At 35.9% G+C, this 24,097-nt stretch overlaps 1 protein-coding gene across 2 annotated transcripts in view; it reads left to right on the top strand.

Annotated features, from left to right (window-relative positions):
• Positions 1-24,097, top strand: part of LOC114660595 (PDZ domain-containing protein 4) — a 128,858-nt gene that overhangs the window by 91,715 nt on the left and 13,046 nt on the right. For both annotated transcript variants that reach the window (XM_051933792.1, XM_051933791.1), the window contains exons 3-5: positions 8,555-8,865; positions 11,370-11,460; positions 14,824-14,922. In XM_051933792.1, coding sequence (XP_051789752.1) covers positions 8,555-8,865; positions 11,370-11,460; positions 14,824-14,922 — 501 coding nt within the window. The remainder of the gene's footprint in view (positions 1-8,554; positions 8,866-11,369; positions 11,461-14,823; positions 14,923-24,097) is intronic.

Below are 24,097 nucleotides of genomic sequence, written 5' to 3'. Positions count from 1 at the left end.
TGGAGAGAAAAAAGTGAAAGACTGAAATTACTGCCCTGTTCTAGTCAACAAATCATTTGGATAATATGTTCAGAAAGGAAAAATCTACTATATAAGAATGACCTGACATAGCATAATAAAGATACTAACAATAATTTAAAATAAAGCAATTTTTTTTAATGGCACAAATTGATCTCTAAGTAAGCAATTGCATTGGAACAAAAATCTCCTGCCAGTGTGGCACTCTATGACCAGACTTGAACCCCCTTGATTTACAATTACATATTATCGACAGTTGACTGAGGCCAATGGTCACATCATATTTATATGTTATGCTTGGAGCTTCTGGGCTTACATAGAATGGAGACTGGATATATAAGTATATAAACTTAGAGTCTGCAGCTAGTTCTACTTACCACTATTTCCTTGCCCTACTAGATAGAAGTGGTGCTTGTGATATGTAGAGAAACAGAATTACACATGTAATTGATATCTGAGACATTGCTGAGCTTTCTGTTTTCTCTGTGAGGACTCAGCACATTATCTGTTACAATACTAGAGTCCACTGATATACAAGATTAACTGTTTCTTTGAGTACCCCAATTATTTCTTTAATCTTCTTTTTAGAGGCATTTGCATGCTCTTCTCTTTAATAGTTTGATCTAAAGGTTTAATTCTGCAGAAATATAGCTGATTCAGGGAACAGTAGAATAACAGTCATTATGAATCTAGGACCTTGGTCAATACCAGGCCTAATACTTTACCTTTTTATTTGGAATTTTTACTCAATTGTTTATTATAATGAGTCCATGTATTGTCTGCTCTACATAGTTTTTACCAGCCAGAGCAATCTTGTGCCACCTATGTACACAATGTTTTCATAATAAACCAATTTAAACCACATGTTTGTTGCATTGTGTTGGGCTGATAGAGCTTGAATTGTATGAAGTGTTAATAGCTGCAATGAGTTCAGCTGCAATCTAGGCCCTATCAGGTAGATGAGCTTCTCTTCTATTTCTCAAGGTCAAAACATATATATTCTGTATTATTTGTCACTTCATTCTATGCATTGTACTTCCAGGTGAGCATCCATTGGTTGTCAGCTCTTATGTGCACACAGCCCACCCCTCCGACTCAACCTGTTTGATTTATCAAAGCGAGTTGCAGACTAGTTGAAGTGAGTCATTGGGTATGTCATACCCAAGCTTCATGGGAGCATGCCGCCAACATAATCGTTAAGATTATGTAAATGAAGGCTATGACTGAAAATTGCAGGAAAAGTCACATATTGTAATATAGAGTTAAATTATCAGACATTAATCCTGAATTAGTCATTGCTATTTAAATTTTCATATACTCCAAACGACAAATGGAATGGCTAATTCTCAGAGCCAGGCACACAATATGAACACTTTTATATATTTTATTATCTTCCCGTAAAACAAGATCTTTTTAAAAAAAAATATTTTTTGAACATTGTAGCAGAGGAACTTGGTGGGTTGCTAACAGGCTAATTAAAATTTTCAGAAACAAAGAACTCATTTAAGTAACAATGAAGTAAATGTGCAGCATCCAAGATCTAAATGTGAGAGATAAAATACATTAATTAACAAAAGGAATAAGGCGAGATAACAAACAGAGCCTTGGAGATTTCAAAGCAGGAACAAATAGACACAGAGATAATACAGTATATGGAGGATTGAAGCACCTAGTGAGTAAAGGCAACACAGCTTTTTGTGATTGTTATCAATAGATTACAGAGAGGCAATGTCATCTAACTGCTACAGACAACCACCAGCGAGTGATCAAACCCTTATTCATTCATTGATATAATTTTACCATGTTAAACCCTGCTCTGTTTAAAAATGCCAAGCATTGATGTCTAATTCAACTCTCAACTGATTTTTTAAAAGTCCCTTTATTAAAACCCTTTGCCAGCTCTCACCACTGTTTCTGAATGCAGTAATCACATTTTAAAGTCTGAACCTGAGACATAGCCCTGCAAGCTCTGTTTTTTCCCAACTCCGCCTTATACATAAATACAAACACTAGAAATCTTTGTATGCTCCTTGATATTTAAGTATACCATAAAATATAGTGGTGTGCTTCAAATTCATACAAAGCCACTATATATGTATGAGTTTATTGTCTCAAATATCATTCAAGTGTTTTATTATGCAGCTATACAAAATGCATTAATAATTTCAGAAATATATTTTTACAATGCAATTATATATAGCTGATATTAGAAATTGGGAGCCATCGACTAACTGTATTCATATAAATGAATTATTGCCTTAAGCATTTTATAGCTGTGACATATTGATTTAAGTACTTTTTATTTAATTGTTTTTACATTTTCTGTAATAAAATACACCTGTGATTCCAGACATTTGAAATACTGTATGTGATATTAAACAAGCATGCTATTTTTTCCAGCCAGACAATTAATCTGTTTTCTGTATGGGTCAGTAACCCCCTTCAAGGATGTTCCTCCCACTTGCATTCCATTTGCTGGGGGAGTATAAACTGACCAGCAAGGTATTATTTAAAATACTAACACACCTACTGACTGCATGGAAATGAAAATTATTATTACTGCTGTTCAAAAAAACACTTATTCATAATTAAATGCATGTGTATAAATGCAAGTCTACCCCAGAATCCAAGGGGTCACATAGACTGTGCTTACAGTCATTGATAGCTGTATATTAGTTTGTATTAAAGACAACATAAAAATGCAACCGTAAAAATAATGTGACCATATTTTACTTTGTAATTTATAAAGTTATAGTTGGTAAAGACATCCTCACTGTATAATGTTTTACATTGACTTCCTCACAATGTAAACATCTAGCTCTTTTTTCCACTACTGGCATATTGTTTAACAGCATCTTCTGGTAAAAGGCAGGAACACAAATGAAGTGTGCATCAGTCCTCATGCATCTTCCACACTCTTTCATACTAAATGGAAATAAACATAATTGATTAGGAAGATGTAACTCAATAAGGCATAACTTAATACTCTGTCAAAATGTCAAAGAGGGAAGAAATGGCTCAGAGAACATACATTATGCAAGATTGGAACCTCTGTAAATTGAGGCCAGTTCAACTCACTGCATTTGTACGAGTAGTAGTTGTAATGGTAGCGGGTATACTCACGTATACAGAGTACAGTGAAATTCTAACTTGCAAAGTACTTTGCAATCTTCTTGTAAGAATTTACAGCTAATGCATCTTCATCTAAGTCTAAAAAATGTATAGAAAGAGGCTTTTACATGTTACATTATCAAAAGTTGTGTTGGTGGACAAAACACTGAAACAATAGTTTAACATTAATTGATCACCAGCAGAAGATTCGAAGGAGACAACAAAAGTTATCTGTTACTAGAGAGTCATAGTGAGGGATCAGATCTTTTGTTTGCATAGTATTTCATTATTATTAGAAACAGGTGTGTAAATGGATCCCTCCACAGTTGATAACCAACTCAAGGGACCCTCTTTTATTTCCTTACTTAGTGAAACAGGAAAATTCAGCATTTTACCTCCAACCCCTAAAATGGAAACACTGCAGCTATACCATTCCATGTGTATTTATAAAATTCCAATTGAAAAAAGAAAAAACAAGTACGTATTATACTATTTTGAACATTGGTTCAAATTATATGTTTTGTTTGTTGAGAGGTTTCATCAAACTTTGTACAGGAAAGGTATAAGAAACTCTGTATAAAGTGACTCGGAATTAGGGTTCACCATGTATTTGCCAATTTAACCTTTTTCAAAATATCACTATTAAACTGGACTAACAAGATTAATTCAGAAGAATGTTGGCATGTACCTTTTTAAGCCAATACATTCAATGATATTACTGTAGTATCTGTTATTTAACTATAGTCTTATATATATATACAGTAAATTCAGACCCCTTCACTTTCTGAACACTTTATTGTGTTGTAGATTTAATTTTAAACAGATACATTTGCCATTCGTCCCATCAGTCTACACTCAATAACCCATAATGACAATGTGGAAACATGATTTCAGAAAGTTGTGTAAATATCTTAAAAATCAAAATCTGAAATCTCTCATTTAAATATGTATGTACACCCTCTGCTGCTGTACTCCAAATTGTGTTCACTTGCATCCTGTTTGCTTTAATTATCCTTCAGATGTGTTTAGAGCTTGATTGGAGTCTATGTCTGATAAACTGAAATGATTGATCAGTTAGAAAGGCACAAACCTCTTTATAGAAGGTCCTACAATTCACACTGCAAGTCAGAACAAAAAACAAACCATAAAGTCCAAGGAACTCTCTACAGACCTCTGCAATAAAACTGTGGTGAGGCTTAGATCATGGCAAAATTATAAAACCATTTGTAAAGCTTTGGATGTTCCCTAGGGCACAGTTGCCTCAATAATTGTGATATGGAAGAAGTTTGGAACCACCATGACTCTTCTTCCTTTGCTGTAATGTGAGAATCTGTCAGAAGGACAACCAATTCAGAAGCACTCCATCAAAATCAGAATCAGAATCAGAATATCTTTATTGTCATTGTAACAAATACAACGAAATTAGGTGCAGTCCCCGCGGTGTCAAAATATAAATAAAATATAATTAAAAAAAGGATAAAGGATAAGAAGAAATAAGGTAGAACACAAGCATTCAACATAAGACCTTAATTACACATGAATACTATTGCACAAGATGTCGTCTAATGCACTGCTGCATTGGAGGTGAAATTATTATGTGTTTATGGTAGAGTGGCTAGATGACAGCTATTCTTACCAAATGGCATTTTCTGTAAAGTACTCTGACAGCATGAGGAAAAGACTCATTGGTCTGATGCATCAGAAATTGAAATCGATGTCTGGTGAAGACCAAGCACTGCTCATTACCTGCCTTAGTGCTGGCAGCATTATGCTATGTTGGTGCTTTACGGCTGCAGGAACGGGGAGACTGGTCAGAATTGAGGAAAGAATTAATACTGCTAAATACTTGAATAAAATCTGGTCCAGAGTGCATGCAACCTCATAATGGGGTGACAGTTCAACTTTTAGCACAACAATGTCCCAAGATATACAAAAAGATAATGCTGGAGTGGCTTCAGAGCAAGCCTCTGAGTGTCATTGATTGACCAAGCCAAGGTCCGAACTTCAACCTCATTAAACATCAGTGGAGAGACCTGAAGATAGCAGTTTATAGACACTTCCCATCCAATGTAATGGAGCATGGGAAGATCTGCCAAGAAGAATGGGATACACCTGGCCATATCCTGGTGAGCAAAGCTTGTAGACACTTACTCAAGAAGACTTGAAGCTGTAAATGCTGTCAAACAGGCTTTTATATAGTACTGAATTAAGGGTCTAAATACTTATATGAATGGATAATTTCCATTTTTGATTTTTAAGAAATGTCCAGACCTTTCTGAAAACATATTTTAACTTTGTCATTATGGGTTACTGAGTGTAAAGTATAGAGTGTATACTAGCCAAAAATGATAAATGGATCCATTTAAAATAAAAGCTCCACACAATAAAGTGAGAAGAAAGTGAAGGGGTCTGAATTCTTTCTAAAGCCAGTGTACAATGTATAGATGTCTGAGTGGCTATTTCCTCAGGCTTCAACAGTATTTAGGTTTTAAGCTTTTACATGTCATGTTTATATGTTTTTCTGAGAGTTCATAAAATTGTGGAAGAATGTTATTTTTTTCCGATCAGGCATAATTTGCTTGAAGGTGTTAAGAATTATCTATATTTAGGAAGTTTGGTGATTTGACATCAGATGTAGCTAATGTGTTAAGATATATTTTCATTGTTCTATAAAAAGGCTATAGCCACAAACAATTCAACAGAATCTGACTTTTTCCAGTCTGTTAATTTGTGCAGTCTGCCATTCCTACTAATCTCCTTTTGGCTGGTACTCATGTGTCAACTGGGTGCATTTCACATGTATAACAGGAGCAAAAAAGATGAAATTAAGAAAGACAGTACAAGAGGCATTGTTTCTGGGAAATGTGTCAATGTGCTGAGGTAAAAAGATGCCTGCCTGAGTGTGGTGTAGACTGCCTTGGCTTTTGCCAGAAGCAGTCTTTAATATTATGATTTAGCAAATTTTAATTTAGTGCACTTCTGATCGTCATCTGTGATATTAATCTATGGCTGGGCAGGCAGGCAGCCAGCTATGACTGCAGTGACTCAGTGGTGCCCCCTGTGCTCTGTTATTTAAAGTTGCATATCCTTTGAGTTTTACATGGTAGCTGTGTTTTCCTTTAGATGTCTCTGTAAAATTTCAGTTAAAAGGAAAATTATACATTAGCGCTCAGTATGCTAACATTTTAAAGAATAATAATTTTAGATATGAGTCAGAAGTCAAGATTCCAGTGTCTTGTTTTATCAAAACAGAAATGAATGAGAGCTGGTTGGTGCATGTGTATTCATCTTATTATGTTTTCCTTCAGCACAGTGATTAGCCATGAGCCTTTTTTAAAACAGACGCAAGTCCGTTTCCACGACAACATCCCTTCACCAGTTCCTATTGCATTGTGGTTGGCAGACCTGCCTATTAGCGCCACATTAGAATCTAAAGATATGTTTTGTTTAGCCCTCTATTACACTGTCTGTAGACTGTCTGTTTTTCTACAGAATCCCATCATGTACCCTGCTTTAACATGAACAAATAGATAGCATGTCCAGTGTTGACAACTGGTGTTGAAAACAATAAATTTAAATCTATAAATTTTTCATTTGTTCTTCTTTTATATTATCTCTAGTAAGTCTCCTATTAATGCTGTCTGCTAAATTATATTGCTCAAAATGAATTTAATCAGCCTTTTCATTTGTGTGTGCTCTAAGCATTACGACACCCAGGGCTACTTAGGGTCAAATTAGCTCAAGTGGACATGATATTATTTATAGAAAAAGAACCAGGGAGGATAAGACAATGTAAAATGTAAAGAGGCTGCTTAAGCATTCAGGGAACAGATCCAGTGAATTCAAGCACACTATTAAAGGGTGGCAGTAACAACAGTTCCTAAGATAAGGCACAGTTCAAGGACTTAGAGAGACCATCTAGATGGATTGAACTGCTGCACTTTTGTTTACACTACGAAGAATTCAACCCATGATCACAGAATTTTTTACAGAGTTGATTTACTGTAGCTTTACATCAAGGGATGTACAGAAATGTGTACGTCCGTGTTCAGCAAACTGTAACGTTCCAGCACTATAATTTTGACTCATGAAAATTTAAGTTGTAAGTGTGGGCAGCTTCGCATTTGTATGTTTAGTGCTGTCCAGGAATATGTGTTTATGTACCCAGTGCTTTGGAAAAAAATACACCACCTTGTGTTCATACACCATTGCCTTGGTCAAATACCAACAAAGTATACTTTTGAATCCTTCATTACTGTCTAGTCATTGTGTTCAGTGCCCATATTATTAGAGAAACTTGCCTTCAACATGTAATTAACTCCAGAATCAGTTACAGTATCATATATTAGTATTTTGACAATGCTTTTTAAGGTAGGTGGGCAAGTTCCAGCAGTCTAAATGAAAATGAGATATGCTAAATAAGTTACTTTAAACTGGCTACAGTTGTGAGGGTTAGAAGCACCACTGTGAATACATCAATAACTGTAACCCTTTTGGTATTTTCACACATAACTGCAATAATGTGATTGTTCTGTCAAGTATATTCCTTCTAAACAATATTCATCCAAAAGAAGTCCTGTGCTTGGAAACAAACCTTTAATGAAACAGACTGAAGAATGGTGATGGTGAATGGAATATATTCAGCAATAGAGAAACACTGATAGCAATAAGAAGCACATTGAGATTCACATCTTTTGAGGTCTACTGTATATGAGGTATGGTGTATACCCAACCAGGTTCCACTATTGTGAGTGAAAAATCAACAAGTTGTGGTTGCGGTGTTCAATACTGATAGAGTTTAGATTAAAAAAAATTAAATAAAAATGATCTGATATGGTGTATTCTGGTTCCAGCTGATTCACACTGATGGGAGCATCAGAATATGACCCCATGAAATCAAAGATCCATATTGCCTGATGTCAGAAATGCAGACTGGAAGTGTACTTTCATTGCACACAATGAGTTACTTGATTACAAAAAAAACAAATTTTAAATGCTGCAGGATATTTACAGTAAATACAAAGTACTTTGTTTCAGGACATCAGGAAATGCAAGTTGACTTTTTTGCAGAGGCATACTCTACTAAAAAAGGCCAGGCAAAAACCCTGTAATAGCATCTGGACGGTGACTTTGAATTCACCTTAATATGATGGTGGGCACATTCATTGGAGTTTCAAGCATCTTTGGGACAAAACAGAATGATCAGTTTGGAAAATACACTGATATCAAGATAGGTCATCATCTTTCTGGTACATTTTTGACGCCTTATCAAGGCTCTGTTCCAAAAACTGTACACTGTTCTCTGGTCAGATGAAGTGCATGAAAGTGACTTCTACCTTGAATTTTTAATACTTTTTGTAATTGAGATACTCTTTTCTTCCTGAGTTCACACTACATTTTAACTGACTTTATTTTTCTTATCTAGGTGAATGGAAAGGAGCTGTCTCGTTTATCCCAAGAACAGACTCTAGAGGCACTGCGTGGTTCCAAAGACCCCCTAGTAATCCAGGTGCTGCGACGTAGTCCCCGCTCCAAAGGAGGAGGAAATAATACCACACTGGGTGGTGTATGTAGTGCAGGAGGATCTTCAGCTGGAATAGTTCCTCAGGATATGCATTTTGTGGATAATGGTACCCAGACAGACATTACATTTGAGCACATCATGGCACTGGGCAAGCTTAGGGCACCATCACCACCCTTGCCTCCAGTACTTGAACCATATGTGCTATCAGAGTTGTAAGTATTGATATATGCCTTTATGTTCATTGGATGACTAGTTTTGTGATCATTTTAGTGACTCCCTGAAAAATACATCTTTTCCTTTTTAACTTTACAGTCAATGTGTAAAAGGAACTGCTGACAGCTAGACTCTCCAGGAATTATTAATATGCTGTTTTCTTACTTTAGAATGATTTTGATGGAGAACACAGCTCGGAGAAGAGTGAATAAATTTAGCTTTAAAATCCAAGCATTCATCTCATTACTTTGAAAACATAGAACAGCCAGACAAAGAAATTCAGGATGCCTAAAGCTGTCGGGAAGAATGTGATTTTCTCTAAAGACTGAGTTGATTTACTGTCTTTAGAATTGAAATCACTGTCCTAGCACACTTGCGATAGCAGTCTCAATGGTCAGAAGCATCTGTTTCATCTTTACCTTTTGAAAAAGGATTGAGTTCTTCTTTGTCTAGCTAACTCCCACAAACCTGCTTTCACTTCTGTGTTACAGATTTGACTCTAAGTGACTTTTACGTTAAAGATTTGAATTCGCATGTACATTCAGACTAGCTTTAGTCATGGCAGAGGGACGGATGCTTCACTAGTGCTGTATGTCTCATAAATAAATATATTATTCCACATTGGCTATGATATGTTTCTGACTCTCTGTGCTTGGCTGACCTTGAAGGGAGTCCCCATATACAATGTGTTTTTGACCTCTGATCCATACATGTTAAAAATAAGATTTAGGCTGAATCAGTCACCATTTTAATAGCAATCTTAACACTTCACAGAGATTCATTAACGACAAAGACTATATTCCAGTCCAGGCATATGTATGCAAATGTATGTACACAGGCACCTTTCTATCTTCATACCATTACAATCTATATATACTGTACTACCACACTTTTAAATGCATGTACAATGATACATTTACTACTTACATTAAAACAGAACATAAACACACACACACATTTAGCATACAGAGCATTTTTAAGATATATGTAAATTTCAACATTCAAAGGTCTCCATGCCAAAAATATATTAAGGTTCAACAGCTCACTTCTTACTTCTTTTCTTTTTCCTGATGCTGATCTTTCTCCATAGTCCTGCTTTGAGAGGCAGCAGTCGTCTAGGGAGGTCTGGTAACACTAATGCCAAGACCATCGGAAAGCACTCTCACCAGTGGAAAGCAGTTTCTAGAAGCTTCTTTTTACAGTTATTATGCTTTATCATAATATATTCCTTTAGTTTTAAGGATAAAGAGAAAATAGTTACTATACAATATATGTAGCGTATTACAACAACATTTATTTCTATAGCACATTTTTATGCTTTACAAGATGCCAAAGAGATAGTTACAAGAAAAGAAAAACTAGTAAAATTAGGTAAAAATAATAACGAATGAGTTAAAATAAATACATATATCCATACAAGCTTATATAACATAGATACAGTACACAGATGAGTACAATAATAAGGTCAGATGGCCGGGAGGACAGCAAAAAAAAACAAAGTCCTGGTAAGCTGGAGTAAAATAAGTAAACCTGCATGGGTTCCAAGGCCAAAGACACCCAGTCCTTACTGGGCATTCATTGTTTCTAGGCTTCGTCCCAGAGGATTCAATGAAGTGGAGCTCGTGGATAGCTGGGGCACTCGCCTTTGATCCATCATCACAGGTGGCTGTATAGTGGTGGTGCAAAACATCACCAAAGAAGAACTGTAAAAGAAAGCAAAGAAAGTAGAGATTAGTGAATATTGCATATATATGATATTTCTAAGCCTATATAATCTATTAAAAGTACAACTAAAATGTAGCTATGAAAAAGCCAAATTAAAAGAGGGAGTTTTTAGTGGTTTGTTAATGTTTCACAGTATTAGCCTGGTGTGTCTTTATTGGTAAAGTATTCCAGATTTTTGGTGCATTATGCTTAGCTCTTGGAATAATAAGCAGACCACCATCAGAAGATCTAGGGTTATGACTTGGAGTGAAGGAGGACAGGCATGACAAAATATAGGAAGGAGTAAGATTATTTAAGGCTTAGTAGTATTTTAAAGGCAATTCTAAAGGGCATGGGTAACCAATGTAACAATTTTGAGACTGGAATGATGTGCTCAGATTTTCTTTTTGTAGCTAAGATTCTTGCTGCTGCTTATTTGGTCCTATTAAAGAGTGCTTTGCAGTAATCTAGTTGACTGAAAAGAAAAGAGTTAATTAATTAATTATTGTATTTGTATACAACTAACATATTTTTCTGTTCCCTGAAGCGTAACCATACTGATTATTTTGCCTTGAATTGGCTTTGATATTGGAGTTACAAAACAAGCTAAAAATATAATTTGAACCATTTTAATTACTATATAAAGTAGATTAATACAAAGTTCATACTATTACTGTTTTCAGATACCTGTTTAATTTAAATATGGCTGCAACTGTTGCATTTTATGGATTTATATTTAAAGGAACTTTTCTTGGATTATGTTGAATGATTCATTATCATTCCTACTGCTCTTTTGCAGGCCTCCTCTTGACCATGAATATTACGACCCCAATGACTATCTGGATGGGAGCCACCATGAAGTAGACAGAGCAGATGAATTGGAATATGAGGTGGGAGTGTTTTAGCTCTTAGAAGTTCTGTACCATTCTAATAAAAAAAGCAAAAGTTTTATAAACATAGGGTAGGCAAAAATAAATAAATAGCTGCCTTTGGGGAAAATGTTTTGCACATGGGCTGTCTTTTTTTTTTACTGCTGCATTCTAGTTCTGTAATATTTTTTTTTTGAAGTATCACACGTGTCACTCGTTACCCGGATATGAACATGCCACCAGTATGTAAGTAAACATTCTCAAAAAACTTCAATTCAGTCTTCACAACTACAAATTAAAGTATAAACTGCTCTTTATCTTCAAAGGTATTTCTTACATGTGAAGTATACAGTTCAATCAAGGCAGGGATTTCTTAATATTATTCCTGGAGTATATGCGCAAATTATTTTTAAGCCATGGAACATCATATCTTTTTTGACTGTAACACTTTTTGGCAAGAGGCAACCACATCAATTTGCTTGTCATAAAAAAGCTGCACACAGGTAGATTAAAATGCACAGAAAGGGTCTGACGCATTAAAGCACTTGCAGAAAGAAGTACTCTGTCAGACATTACATGAATAAAGTAAGCCATTACATAGTGGGTTCTGCACAACTGTTATGTACACACCTGTCCTTTCTACATAGAGCTTGTATCCTACCAATTCATAGCATCAGCATGTGTTTGTGTATGCCTGCTTGAAAAGACAATTAATCTACTTTTTCTAATTCAGTAAGCAACAGGCAAGCTCATGGAAAATATGCATCAAAAATTCCAAATGAAATGCACTGGCTATTTACTCTATAGAAGCAAATGTGAAGACTAAGCCAAATTATTTTCATGGTTTCAATAGGCTTCCACTGGCTTTAATTAGCTTTGAAGGCAATTTGTCCAATTTTAAAGACAACAAAATAAAACTAATGATTTAAACAAATAAATGTCCTTACAGAACCAGTAATTTACATGTCCCATTCTTTAGAGGTAATAAAGGAATAAAGCATGCTTGTTCAGGGCAGCAAACATTCTTCCGTCCACATTGTGTAGCAGTTTTGTCCGATTTAGGACCAAAAGCTATTGCAGCAGCTTTTGGCACAGGAACCACTACACCAACAAGCGAGTAGCAAACATTCACAAATAAAACTGGATATCATTCATGACTGTCAATTTTAATAATATGTACTGATCACAGAACTTGAATGGCACATAGTATGAAAACAATTTGTTATCTTGTGACAAAAGAATTACTAACAATATGATTGGATCATCTGCAAATAAATCAAAATGATGAGAATTAAATAAAGTTACCACACAAAAGAAGGGCGTTTAATCCACATTGTTGGAATAAAAGAAACAAAAGATTTCTGGAATGAGAAAACTGTAGTTATAGCTTCTGTACTTTCACAAAAAGGTCTCAATCTGTTTTAGACCTCTGACCATCAGTATGGTTTACACAGTGAGGAATTCCAACTTACCTACTAGCACATGAGGACTTGCTAGGTGCACTTTTCCCCAAAGAGCTCCAAGCAGGACAACCCCTGAGGTCATAGTAAGACAAGGTCACATTTAGTCAGTTTTCAGTGCATTTCAGAATGCTTCAGATGTCACCAGAAGAAAGAGTAAGGGCTATTGTCATGTTGCAGCATACCAGCATTGCCAGATATGCAAGATTTAAATGACCATACCAGTGAATTACCAACACATCAGGTTGGTCCATCTGAGGAGTTATTTCTGATCTTCCATTTATAATGCTGCTGAGAATGCTGTCAGACAAGGTGACTTCACAGAGATCCTTAGCTTACACCTCCTTGGCACTACACTTGACTGACTTGGGCTAGACAGAAGCTGTGATGTTCTTTTCAGCAGTGTCATGCTTCTGTCTGTACCAGGCAATATCTGTAGACATGACCCATAGCTTGCCAATGGCCAGCAACTTTGTTAATCTGTCCGGCAGGATTCAGTGGCTCATTCCATTGTACTAGAAGAGACAATCACACAAGATACTGAAGGACTGCATGGCAACTGTTGTTAATGTTCACATAATTGGTTCTTTGCCTTTTTTTCTGTTGTACTGTTTCGTTCTTTCTGTTATTCTCATTGGTTTATTTTAATTTTTGTAATGAAATTTGAAATTTCAGTCCAACAAGTGTTTTGTATGTTACCAAGATAATTAGCAAAAAGCTAGCTACACAGAAGCAGACAATATATGTTGATAGCTCATTGTGTTCATTCTCCAAATATAATGTGCTATTTTCTTAATGATTTATGTAATTACTAGTGAAGGTACCTGGATTTGCATAGGTAAATGTATAATAGGTTAAGGTAAGAAAGCAAATATTTATGTTTTTTAAATGTTGACCATTTTGTCATTGCTGGATGAAGTACTGGTATCTTATCTGCAACCTATATTACTTCTCTAACTATCAATGTGTCTGTTCTCAAGAATCAATAATTTGGTTTTTTTTTTGTGTAGCTTTGGATTCCATAATTTCCGAAACTCACCATGAACACTACTTCCTTGTATTTCCTGTGTTTAGCGTGGTTTGTTCCACAAATAGATGTTTAATCCCACATTAACAAACTAAATGGCTTACTGAATATTTGAATTCTTGGAGCACAGAGAGCATCTGGAGTAGGAGGGTAGGGGCCTGGGGGACTGGGGTTCACGAACATCGCTGCAGGTCTCCATATTATTACAGAACACAGAACCAATGACAGAATTTCAATAATGCTGTAAAGATGATTCGAAGTTGATTCATTCAGTGTTGAATTGAAATTGTTATAAATCATAATTTTATATTATCATGAAAGTCTAAAATTATAGCTGTCTAATTATAAAGTGGACTTGAATAAATGTCTACAATCAAGAAACAGTAAAAGTTACTAGAACCATCTTCAATCATTCTCTTTCAACCATATTCTGAACAGTGACTAGACATGCGCTAAATAATCACATTTCTTTCTGTTTTATCTCTATTGCATTTAGTAACAATATCAGGTTTACAGAAGCATTGGCTATTTCAAAAATGTAAGGTTTTGCTTTGATAAAAAATGTAATGTGTGGTGAAGCAATGTCTATTTTGACAACCTTTTTCAGCAAGTAAATATGACATCTGAAATTTGTGCTAGGACCAGAAGTGAAGACGACTTTGAAATCTACTGTTTCTTCTTTTTTATTTTAAACTATAGTGATGACATCTGAAAACTACCATAAATATTTCTGTTTCAGGCATTTGCTAAGATTTCTTTTGAAAATATCCACTCTTTCTGTGAAACTTGTTTTATATTCTTCCATTTTCTTTCAGGGTTCTGATTATTGTATAATGTTTTCCTTTCTCCAGTAGAATACATTTTCCACTTTCTTAGGTTTACTTTTTTCCCCTCTAGGAGGTTGAGCTGTACAAGTCTAGTCAGCAGGACAAGCTGGGACTCACAGTGTGCTACCGAACTGATGATGAGGAGGATTTAGGAATCTATGTTGGAGAGGTAAGGGTGTTTGTTTTAGGGCACTAACAACAGACAGTTTTACATTTGGGATAAATCTGTGAAACAACAGCTGAATTTGTTATCAGAGTTAAATTTTCAATAAATGATTTATTTGAGTGTGTTTACCCTGCTTACCTTGTGTAAATTTAATTGAGCTAAGTACACACTAGGAGAACTGCTTAGGGACACTTCTTCAAGTTCTACTTATGTGTTCATTCCAAATGCTTCTATATGACCCCTCTGTAAAGTTGTAAGTGAAGCCCTTGTTCTTTAAACAGCTCAGGGGACCTTTTAAAGTTTGGCTAGTTGTGCATCATTTTCAGAGCCTTTCATTTCAAAACAATCCAATAGATGAAATTCTTGCGGTTGTGGATTCACATACTCCAACTTCAGGTAAACATGTCAACAACGACAAAAAAGGGGTATGTTTAAAGTGTTTCTATACTACTCTGGCTGTTGGCTTTTCTCTCTTTCTCATGGGTGGGGGTTGAACTGAATTTAGATTTGTTTAATTTGACTTGATTGTATGGATTCAACAAAAGTTATAAAAAAATAAAAAAGTGTTTCTAATTATGTTATCAAAATATACTTTAAAAATGATCAGAGTATACACTACTAAGCTAAAATAATGTAAAGGTTTGCAAGATAGCTGTCACTTTGTAATTTAATGAAAGGGCAGAAATTAATAAAAAATAGACAGAGGAATGGATTTAGTCACTTTACGCCAGACTGCTGATGTAACCCTAACAAGGATTGCTGGTTTCTTCAGCAATGCCTCCATCCTACTGCCAGGTCTTCTGCAGCACCATGTGCTCATCCCCTCGACCAACACACTGCCCAAATTCAGCTTACTTCACTCATGCATGGTCAGAGGCAACTCTACTACCACACTATCCTCTGGTTCTATGTGCCAACCCAAGGCTAGTGTCATCTTCCGAAGTTCACCAGCAGCCACTTACACATGCAAATAGGCCTCAGCAGCAGGGTGACATAAAAAAGTGCTTATTCAAAGGAGTGCACCCAGCATCTTTCGTGGTCATAAAAGTTGCTTTTATAGCCAGCTTCTCTGGGCATCTCCGTCCCCTCTGACAGTCTGTGGCATCCTGGACAATATTGTATGTCACTGTTATGTCCAGTCCCATGGCTTAGCCAGCTTGAATTATACATCATTTTGCCACTTTTACAAACTCATTCTTATACAGTATTTCTACCGAGTGCTTTACATGTGAGATTAAATTAGAATGTGTTTTGCTGTTCTCTGCATTGTATTTACAGTATTTATAGTAATACTTCATTGTGCCACAGCCTTTTTTCAAACTGCACCTTCAAGACAATGTATTTTGATGTACCTGTTTAAGAATAAATAGCTGTCATGATTTGACTCTCATTTTTAATTTTTCTAAAATCGTCTCTGGGGTTCTAAAAATAACTTGTATATTATTTTGAGGGCTTTTGAGCCCCAGGAATCCAATGGTTCCAATTTACGGTATTTACTCATGTTAGTAATTATTTGCATTGTCCCCAGAAACACAATGATTTGCTTATCGCAGCAGACTCTGGACAAACCAGCATATTAATTCTATTAGACCTCAGACCTATAGACCTTCTATTAGTTTGACACTATCAGACATGACATTCTACTGTCCAGAATGGAGAACATGCTTGGTATCTCTGGCACTGCCCTCCAGTGGTTCAAGTCCTATCTGACTGATAGGCAAGAGTTTGTTAGTCTTGGCAACAGCAGATCCAGCTCAGCGCCAGTCACACAAGGCTCTGTCCTCGGTCCTCTGCTTTTCTGTATTTACATGCTTTCCCTTGGCCATATTATCCGTAGCTATGGACTGGGTTATCATTTTTATGCAGATGATACTCAACTCTACTTCAATGTTAAAAGTGGAACTTCATCAGAGCTTTCTCAGCTCACAACCTGCCTTAGTGAAATTAAAACCTGGATGGAGCAGAACTCTTTGAAATTAAATTGCAATAAAACTGAACTCCTTCAAATTGGGACTAAAATGCAACTTAATAAAATGAGCTCCTTCCCAGTCTATCTTGGCGGTGATCTCATCAGACCTGTCTCTACTGTAAAAAATCTTGGTGTCATTTTTGATTCCTCCCTCTCTTATTCCACCCACATAAATCACATTAAGAAACTTTCTTACTTTCACCTCCGTAACATATCCCGTGTTCGCTCATTCCTCTCCTTCTCTAATGCTGAGTTACTTGTCCATGCTTTTATCACATCCTGCATCTATTATTGTAATTCCCTACTGGCAGGTGCCCCTTCTAATCTTCTATCACAGTTCCAGCTTATTCAAAACTCAGCTGCAAGAGTCTTTAGTCGAACCAGCAGCAGCGAGCACATCACACCCATCCTGCTCTGTCTTCACTGGCTCCCTGTGTCTTACAGAATCGAATTTAAAATCCTACTAATAACCTACAAAGCCTTAAATAACCTCGCATCAAACTACATCAGTGACCTTCTCCATCACTATGTGCCTGTCTGCCCACTAAGGTCCTCTGATTCTGGCAATCTTATTGTACCCCACAATTATCTACACTCAATGGGTGACAGGGCCTTCAGCTGTATAGCGCCCAGACTCTGGAATGACCTACCGAAATTAATCAGGTCAGCTGACTCCATTAATTCTTTTAAAAAACAGCTCAAAACTCATCTGTTCAGGAAGGCTTTCAGCTCTACTTGACTTTATTACCCTTCTCTCAGTTTAATTCTCTGTCAAGATGCTTATGTAACCTGTGTGTGTGTGTGCGAGACCATCAATTAAGAATTCACTGTCTTAATCTTCTTTAATTATTTATTTGGTTTGTACAATGCTATATACTGTATACCCTGCTGTTCTTTATTATATTCTGTAAGTGCCTTGAGCATGGGAAAGGTGCTATATAAATAAAATGTATTATTATTATTATTATTATTATTATTATTATTATTATTATTATGTATTTTGTATGTGTGCCACCATTTTGAGACTTCTTTGTTGATAGTTGGTATGCCATTAGGTAATTTTAACTGAAGACGTGAGGCATGTGACATCACCGGGTCAAAGATATAAAGGTTAGCATCGTGCATTTACAGGTTGTCCAGGACTCCGCATTCTTTTTGTTTGTTCATTGAAAGACTCTGTGGTTTCAAAATCATTCCTGTAACTGATTAAGATTTACGCCTTATGTTTTTGCCCCGTTAACTGAACTGTTCTGGCTTTTGATCTTCTCATTCAATTCTGTAACTGCAATTTTTTGTCTCAGGTCCTGGGCTTAGTTTATTAGATTCTTGCTTTCCTGCTTATGACCCTAGCTTGTTTCTTTGACTTCACTCTGTGTTCTGATTCCAATTGTAAAAACAACTGCAGCAGCATTACATAGTCAGTACAATTACATGTCCATCATGGTTGTCTTGACAAGAGTAATTTTTTTCAAGAGTCAGTTAGCTGTATGTCTGTGGTGATAATCTTGACCTTGTAATGCCCACACACAGCTTGCTTTTCTTGCCTTTTGTGCCATGTGCTTGCAGAACAATGTCTATTCATGGAAACTGTTGTGAGTAGAGCACTTCATTTTGGTGAAAGAGTGAGACTAGCATCTGCTTCTTTGCCCTTACTTAACTAATTTCCTCTAAAGAAACAGCACAACTGCTGGAATTAAAACAAGCACTCTGGATCTTGGTACTTGATCTCTGCAGTTAGACTTGTACTATGCAGTATCTGCATCTGTAGTTCTTGAGAGCAAGAGGCTAAATATATTAATTTCAACTGATAACAATTTAATTGTATCTAAATGTTCCTGGCTTTGATTTATAAGAGGTCATTAGCATCAGGGCTCTTTTCATTCTTGTAATTACGCAATTAAGGGAGAGTTTTATGTTAAAAAAATGTCAATGTATTTGAGAGATAGTGGAGACTTGCCTATGTTTCTGATCAGGAGGCAATGGTGTGTGTGAATGTGGCATAGCTGTTAAATCATAAAAGAAACTTCCAGTCTGTTTGAGCCATCTAGTCATCAAAAAGCAGAATGCTAATGAGCCATATACTACCCTTCTGCAGCCAGCCTCCTAGTTCTGTACTGCAAAAAATACCATTAATGAGTTAGAGGTAAGATAAAAGATAACAATTCTCTATTTATTTAGGAGGAGGCGATTTATTGAAATACATTTTAAGTTTCATTAGATGCATATAAGCAGACGTTCCAACCTTTACAGTGCAGTATGGACAGACTGACTGGTACCCTCCGTGTGTAACTGATAAACTGACATTACAATGTAGAGAGTGTAGAGAAAAACAGTACATTTTTAAATTTAGGCTGCTTTCTCACTTGCCACAAGACATACCAAAAATAATATGTGTGTTCATCCACATATTTTGGTAATGTGTATGAACACGTGTGTCTGTGTAGGCTGGTAAGAGTGTTGCTCAGTATTATGGAGGGGGTTTGGGGCAAAGGTCAAGGGAAATTATGTATAAGTAACCATGGAAACAACAGGCTAATGGAGTCATTAACAATGAACAGTCAGTGTGTTCACGGCAGGGGTAGCTCTGTCTCTTTCTGTCAAGTTTAATCATTTTTTATTCACACTATGCAACCTGCCCCTGGCTACCAGTAGTGCCACCTGCAGCTTTATTAGAGACAAAACACCACACAATTACTTTCCGAAGCTGACAGGCAACATAACTAAAAATGTGTACAATAAAAACCTAAAGTGACACCCAGAAACAGACAAGCCAGACACAAAGGAAATGGATATAATAGACTAATGAATGGGCAGATGTGACTAAGGCTAAAATGATAGGGGCAAGTAAAGCAAGCAGAAGGACAGATGCCTAAACTGAAACTCATGAAAAACAGGCAGGAAAAATCAGTTTGCCTCCTAAGACAAGTGCAGTCAAATATGTCAACAAATAAATGCAGAAGTAGGAAATCTGCTTAAACAGCTAGATGGGTAGGTGAGATAAACAGGCTGACAGACAAATTACATATGTGGGCAATGTTTGGTTATTTTATTTAGGTTAATTTGAACAATTTATTTCTTTTTTTCTGCCTTTACATCAACTAAAATATATTGCATGTTATAAAGGAAGTTTAGGAATCCATAATTTCTCTGGAAGTCAGGGAATGGAAAATACAGAACCTGAATGTATAATCTTTATGTATAAAGTATTCCATACAGACTTCATTTTTATAAAGTAGATTTGACATTTGTCCATGAACCTAGGGCCCATTCATTAAGGTACTGTCTTGATTCTGTGGGATATAAGTAGGTCATTATGCAGCCCCACATAAGGGATTATAAACGTTTTAAAGAAGCAAATTCCCAGAGTGGATGCCTACAAAGAAACTAGAACCAGTGAGATTGAATTTGTATAATAATGCCAAATTAGATCTCTTACCTCATGGTGTCATTGATCAGACACTATGGTATGGAACAGTGTGTGATTGGTGACGTGATGATTAAATATATTTATTATGTGTATACTCTGTTGTGCAAATTTAGTTAATATTGCTCTACTACTGTGGACCTTTTACACAAGTTTTCCAGTCACCTGCACATCTGTTTTAAGTGATGTGACAATAAAAGTGATTTGACTTGAAATATTAAAGGTGCTTATAATATAAATCTATATCCGAACCCCAGCTGGGTTGATAAAGATCATAATTGTGTTTACTTCATTTCTCTATGTTAAGACTATAAAAAAAGAAACAAAAGAAGTGTCAAAATGAATAGAAATTCTTGTTTGTTCATGGTAGTTTGCTGTTCAACATTATGAGTATACAGTATATCCAACAAGGTAGCACTCTAATACTCTGGATATGTAACATCCTTTTTAAAATTCTACATCACTGCCAGGTGTGAAAATGGACTTGCACAGAAAATGTGCTAGTGTTTTGAAACCAGTTATAAACACAAAGATACGTTGTTTTTATTACTGTACAATTTTTTTGATACTTTGAGGAAGTAACAGTGACAGACACTGTATATGGAGAACTACTCACAGAATAGCTGCATAGAGTATGTGTGTGTTGAGAAATAGTTCATAAGGTAATGAGAAAGTGTTTAAATTATATCATTGTGTTTTAAATAGCTCCTCGAAATTGTCTCCTCTCAAAAGATAAATGAAACAATCATTTCTTTTTATAATAAAGGCTAAAACTGAAGGCAATTTATCATTGCATTTTTTATTGTATGCTCTTCACAGAAAATATCATAATAAACTGCTCTATAAAATAAAATTTAAATCAACTGCATAACAAAGTGCGATACAAGATAGTTCAAACAGATCATAAATCAAAGAGAAATAATTTTCGGAAAAAGACTATGGAGGTAAAATTCAACATAATACACATAGGACTGGAATGACAATAAGAGTTTAAACAGCAAAATATTGTGAACTTTAAAAAGACCTAGGCAACATAAAAGCCAATCTAAAGTAATGTATGAAGCAAAAAGCAAAGCAATAATAAGTATCTCTTTAGAGGTAGAAAAGAAATGAAGAAAGTAATTGAGGCTAGGGGTATGCCCTGGCAATCGGAAGATTGCCGGTTCGAATCCCGTAAATGCCAAAAGGTACTCTGCTCTGTTGGGCCCTTCAGCAAGGCCCTTAATCTGCAATTGCTGAGTGCTTTGAGTAGTGAGAAAAGTGCTATATAAATGCAAATAATTATTAATTAGGTGAATTTTAGTAGTGGGACTCTTTTAATTTGGTAGTTGTTGGTACACACTTATTACAGTGAAATTACTGCTATGTAAATATAGGCTGTAATAACACAGTAGGTATTGAATGTTTTAACATATTGACTGTGATAAATTTATTGATTGTGAGCATCACATGTATTGGGCAAGCACCCCCATAAATTTACCAGCCACAGTGAAATAAATCAATAGCACGTCATGCACCTACAACCTGTCCTGCAAACCAGGTGCACTAGGATTTCCTGTAGCAACCTTACTACCAGAAGAAGTCAAAAATTAAGCCTGATCTCTAATGATAAAAACAATTTTCTCCTCTTTGGAAAGTCTACCATTGTAATAGTATAGAGCAGCATTATTAATTCATGCGGCATCCAGGAATTCCTCTCTAGATGTCTTCACCTTCAACAGCCAGATTGAAGGAGCCTTCCTAGGCAAGTAAGTATAGTAATAACATAATATATTTTACAGATGAGAACAGACAAGTCATTCTGTCAAGCATGTTTGGTTAGCTAAGATCGAAGTTGCTCCAATATCTCAACTATATGTTTTTTAAAAGCAGTCAACTACATTTCTTTGTTCTGCACTCCTGTGATCTTTTCTGTGAAAATGTCCCTGGTTTAATGCGGTAGTGCAGAGAATTACTCAGTAATAGATATGGACCTAAACAACTTTAAATCACAACAGTGAAGATACAGACTACTGCCTGACCATAAGCAAAGAATGATTTGTTTGATGAAACCAGAGCAGCCTAACATCATTGACAAAGTGTCTTTTAATCTGTTCAGTCTATAAACAAAAAAGACAAAGCACTGCAGTGTACAAGGATCTAATCAATGTAACATTCTTGAAATATGTGACTTGTTTCACTAATTCATAAAAATGTACTGCAAAAGAAACAAACATCATAAATAACATTCTGGAGATATCTGGCAAAAATAAACAAAGAGTAACTACACAGAAAAGTGGTCTGACTTGCAATCTAAAACAATATAAAATAGTTTGTTGGTACTGCGCAAAGACAAAAATGACAGAGCTGAATGAAAGCTCTCAGAAGGCAGTGACCAAACATAATAACATGCTGAAAAATAAAATAAACAAGTGCATTAAAAATAACCTGAAAAACTACACACAGATATTTGCATGAAATTCATCTTAACCCTGCATACAGGACCTGGCATCTAGCAGGACTAAATAATGCGTTTTGAAACCATACCCTTAAATACCTAAAGTTGAAACAAAGATCAAACCTAAACTAACCAAAAAATGAATAGTAAAACAAGCAGAGTTCAATATGCAGTCTAGAAACTGTGAAGATTTTTAAACAGCCAAATAAACTGAAACACTATTATGTTAGATGAATTCAACTTAAAAAAAAGTTTCAGTTCTGTTGAGCCACAAGTTTTTAATACCACCACAGAAATACAGAAAACTAGACTCTCCTCACAAATCACCACATCAGTATGATCGTCTATACTTTGCCCATCCTCATTAACATGTATGTGCAATGCACTTGCAAGGAAAAGTCTTTGCTGGAAACATAAAAGGTTTTTAATTCCATCGGGAAAACTGGCCCTTTCCGCAGAATACCAGAGAAAGATGAAAAGCTCAGAACATCATCCAAAACATTTACCAGGAGCCTTAGTGAAGTGTCAAAAATGAGAATAACAGCATAGAGTGCAATAGCAGGAGAGCCCAAAAACAGTAAACCCACTTATGCAAGAGTAACCCGTTATTCTACAGTCAGTAAGTACCGAATAGGTAAGAGCTACATATGGGTATGCAACACACATCCCTAACTAGACAGTGGGGAGTCAACTTTATTTATCTACAGTGACACAATTGTCTAAACATCTCAGTGATGAGGCATGTTGCAGGTCTGGGGCAGTGCAGTTTGTAATAAGTTAAAAAGAGTGAACTTGATCTCCTGATGGGTGCAGGTGCTCGGGACAGTGTGCACGAGTGGCTCCGGAGTGATGATGAGGAAACTGGCTGGCCATGCATTCATAAACAGACGCGCATGGTACTGCTAGTTTCCTCGATAGTGCTCCGATGTTCGTGATAGCAGCACCAAAGTATAAAGTAGCCTGGGCAGGAAACAGAGAAAGAACAGAAATTAATTTATTTATTATTGAAAGAAGATGGCACTGCACTTTATTTATTGATGGACACTGTTGATTTAGATAAAAGCACAAAGCGTTTTGCACCATCTCTTAGTGTTAAGTGAGCTTATCGCCTGGCTCATCGTCAGTTATGACAATCCATAGTCCCTGGTTCAATGGAATATAGCATCTGTAGGCAATCCGGATCATCAATTTCCCAACTTTTTCTCACCTTTTTTGGCCTCTCTTGTTATTGTCAATTAAGCTCTTTTCTTCACTTGTTCACCCAACTCCAATCTTTCTTGCACTAAAAATTGAAGAAGCATTAGGGCTTCCTTTGGGAATTATTAGACCACTTCTGAAAGAGGAAATG

Source organism: Erpetoichthys calabaricus, chromosome 11 (genome assembly GCF_900747795.2).
Source record: "Erpetoichthys calabaricus chromosome 11, fErpCal1.3, whole genome shotgun sequence".
NCBI lineage: Eukaryota > Metazoa > Chordata > Cladistia > Polypteriformes > Polypteridae > Erpetoichthys > Erpetoichthys calabaricus.
This window is presented reverse-complemented; position numbering and strand designations above follow the sequence as displayed.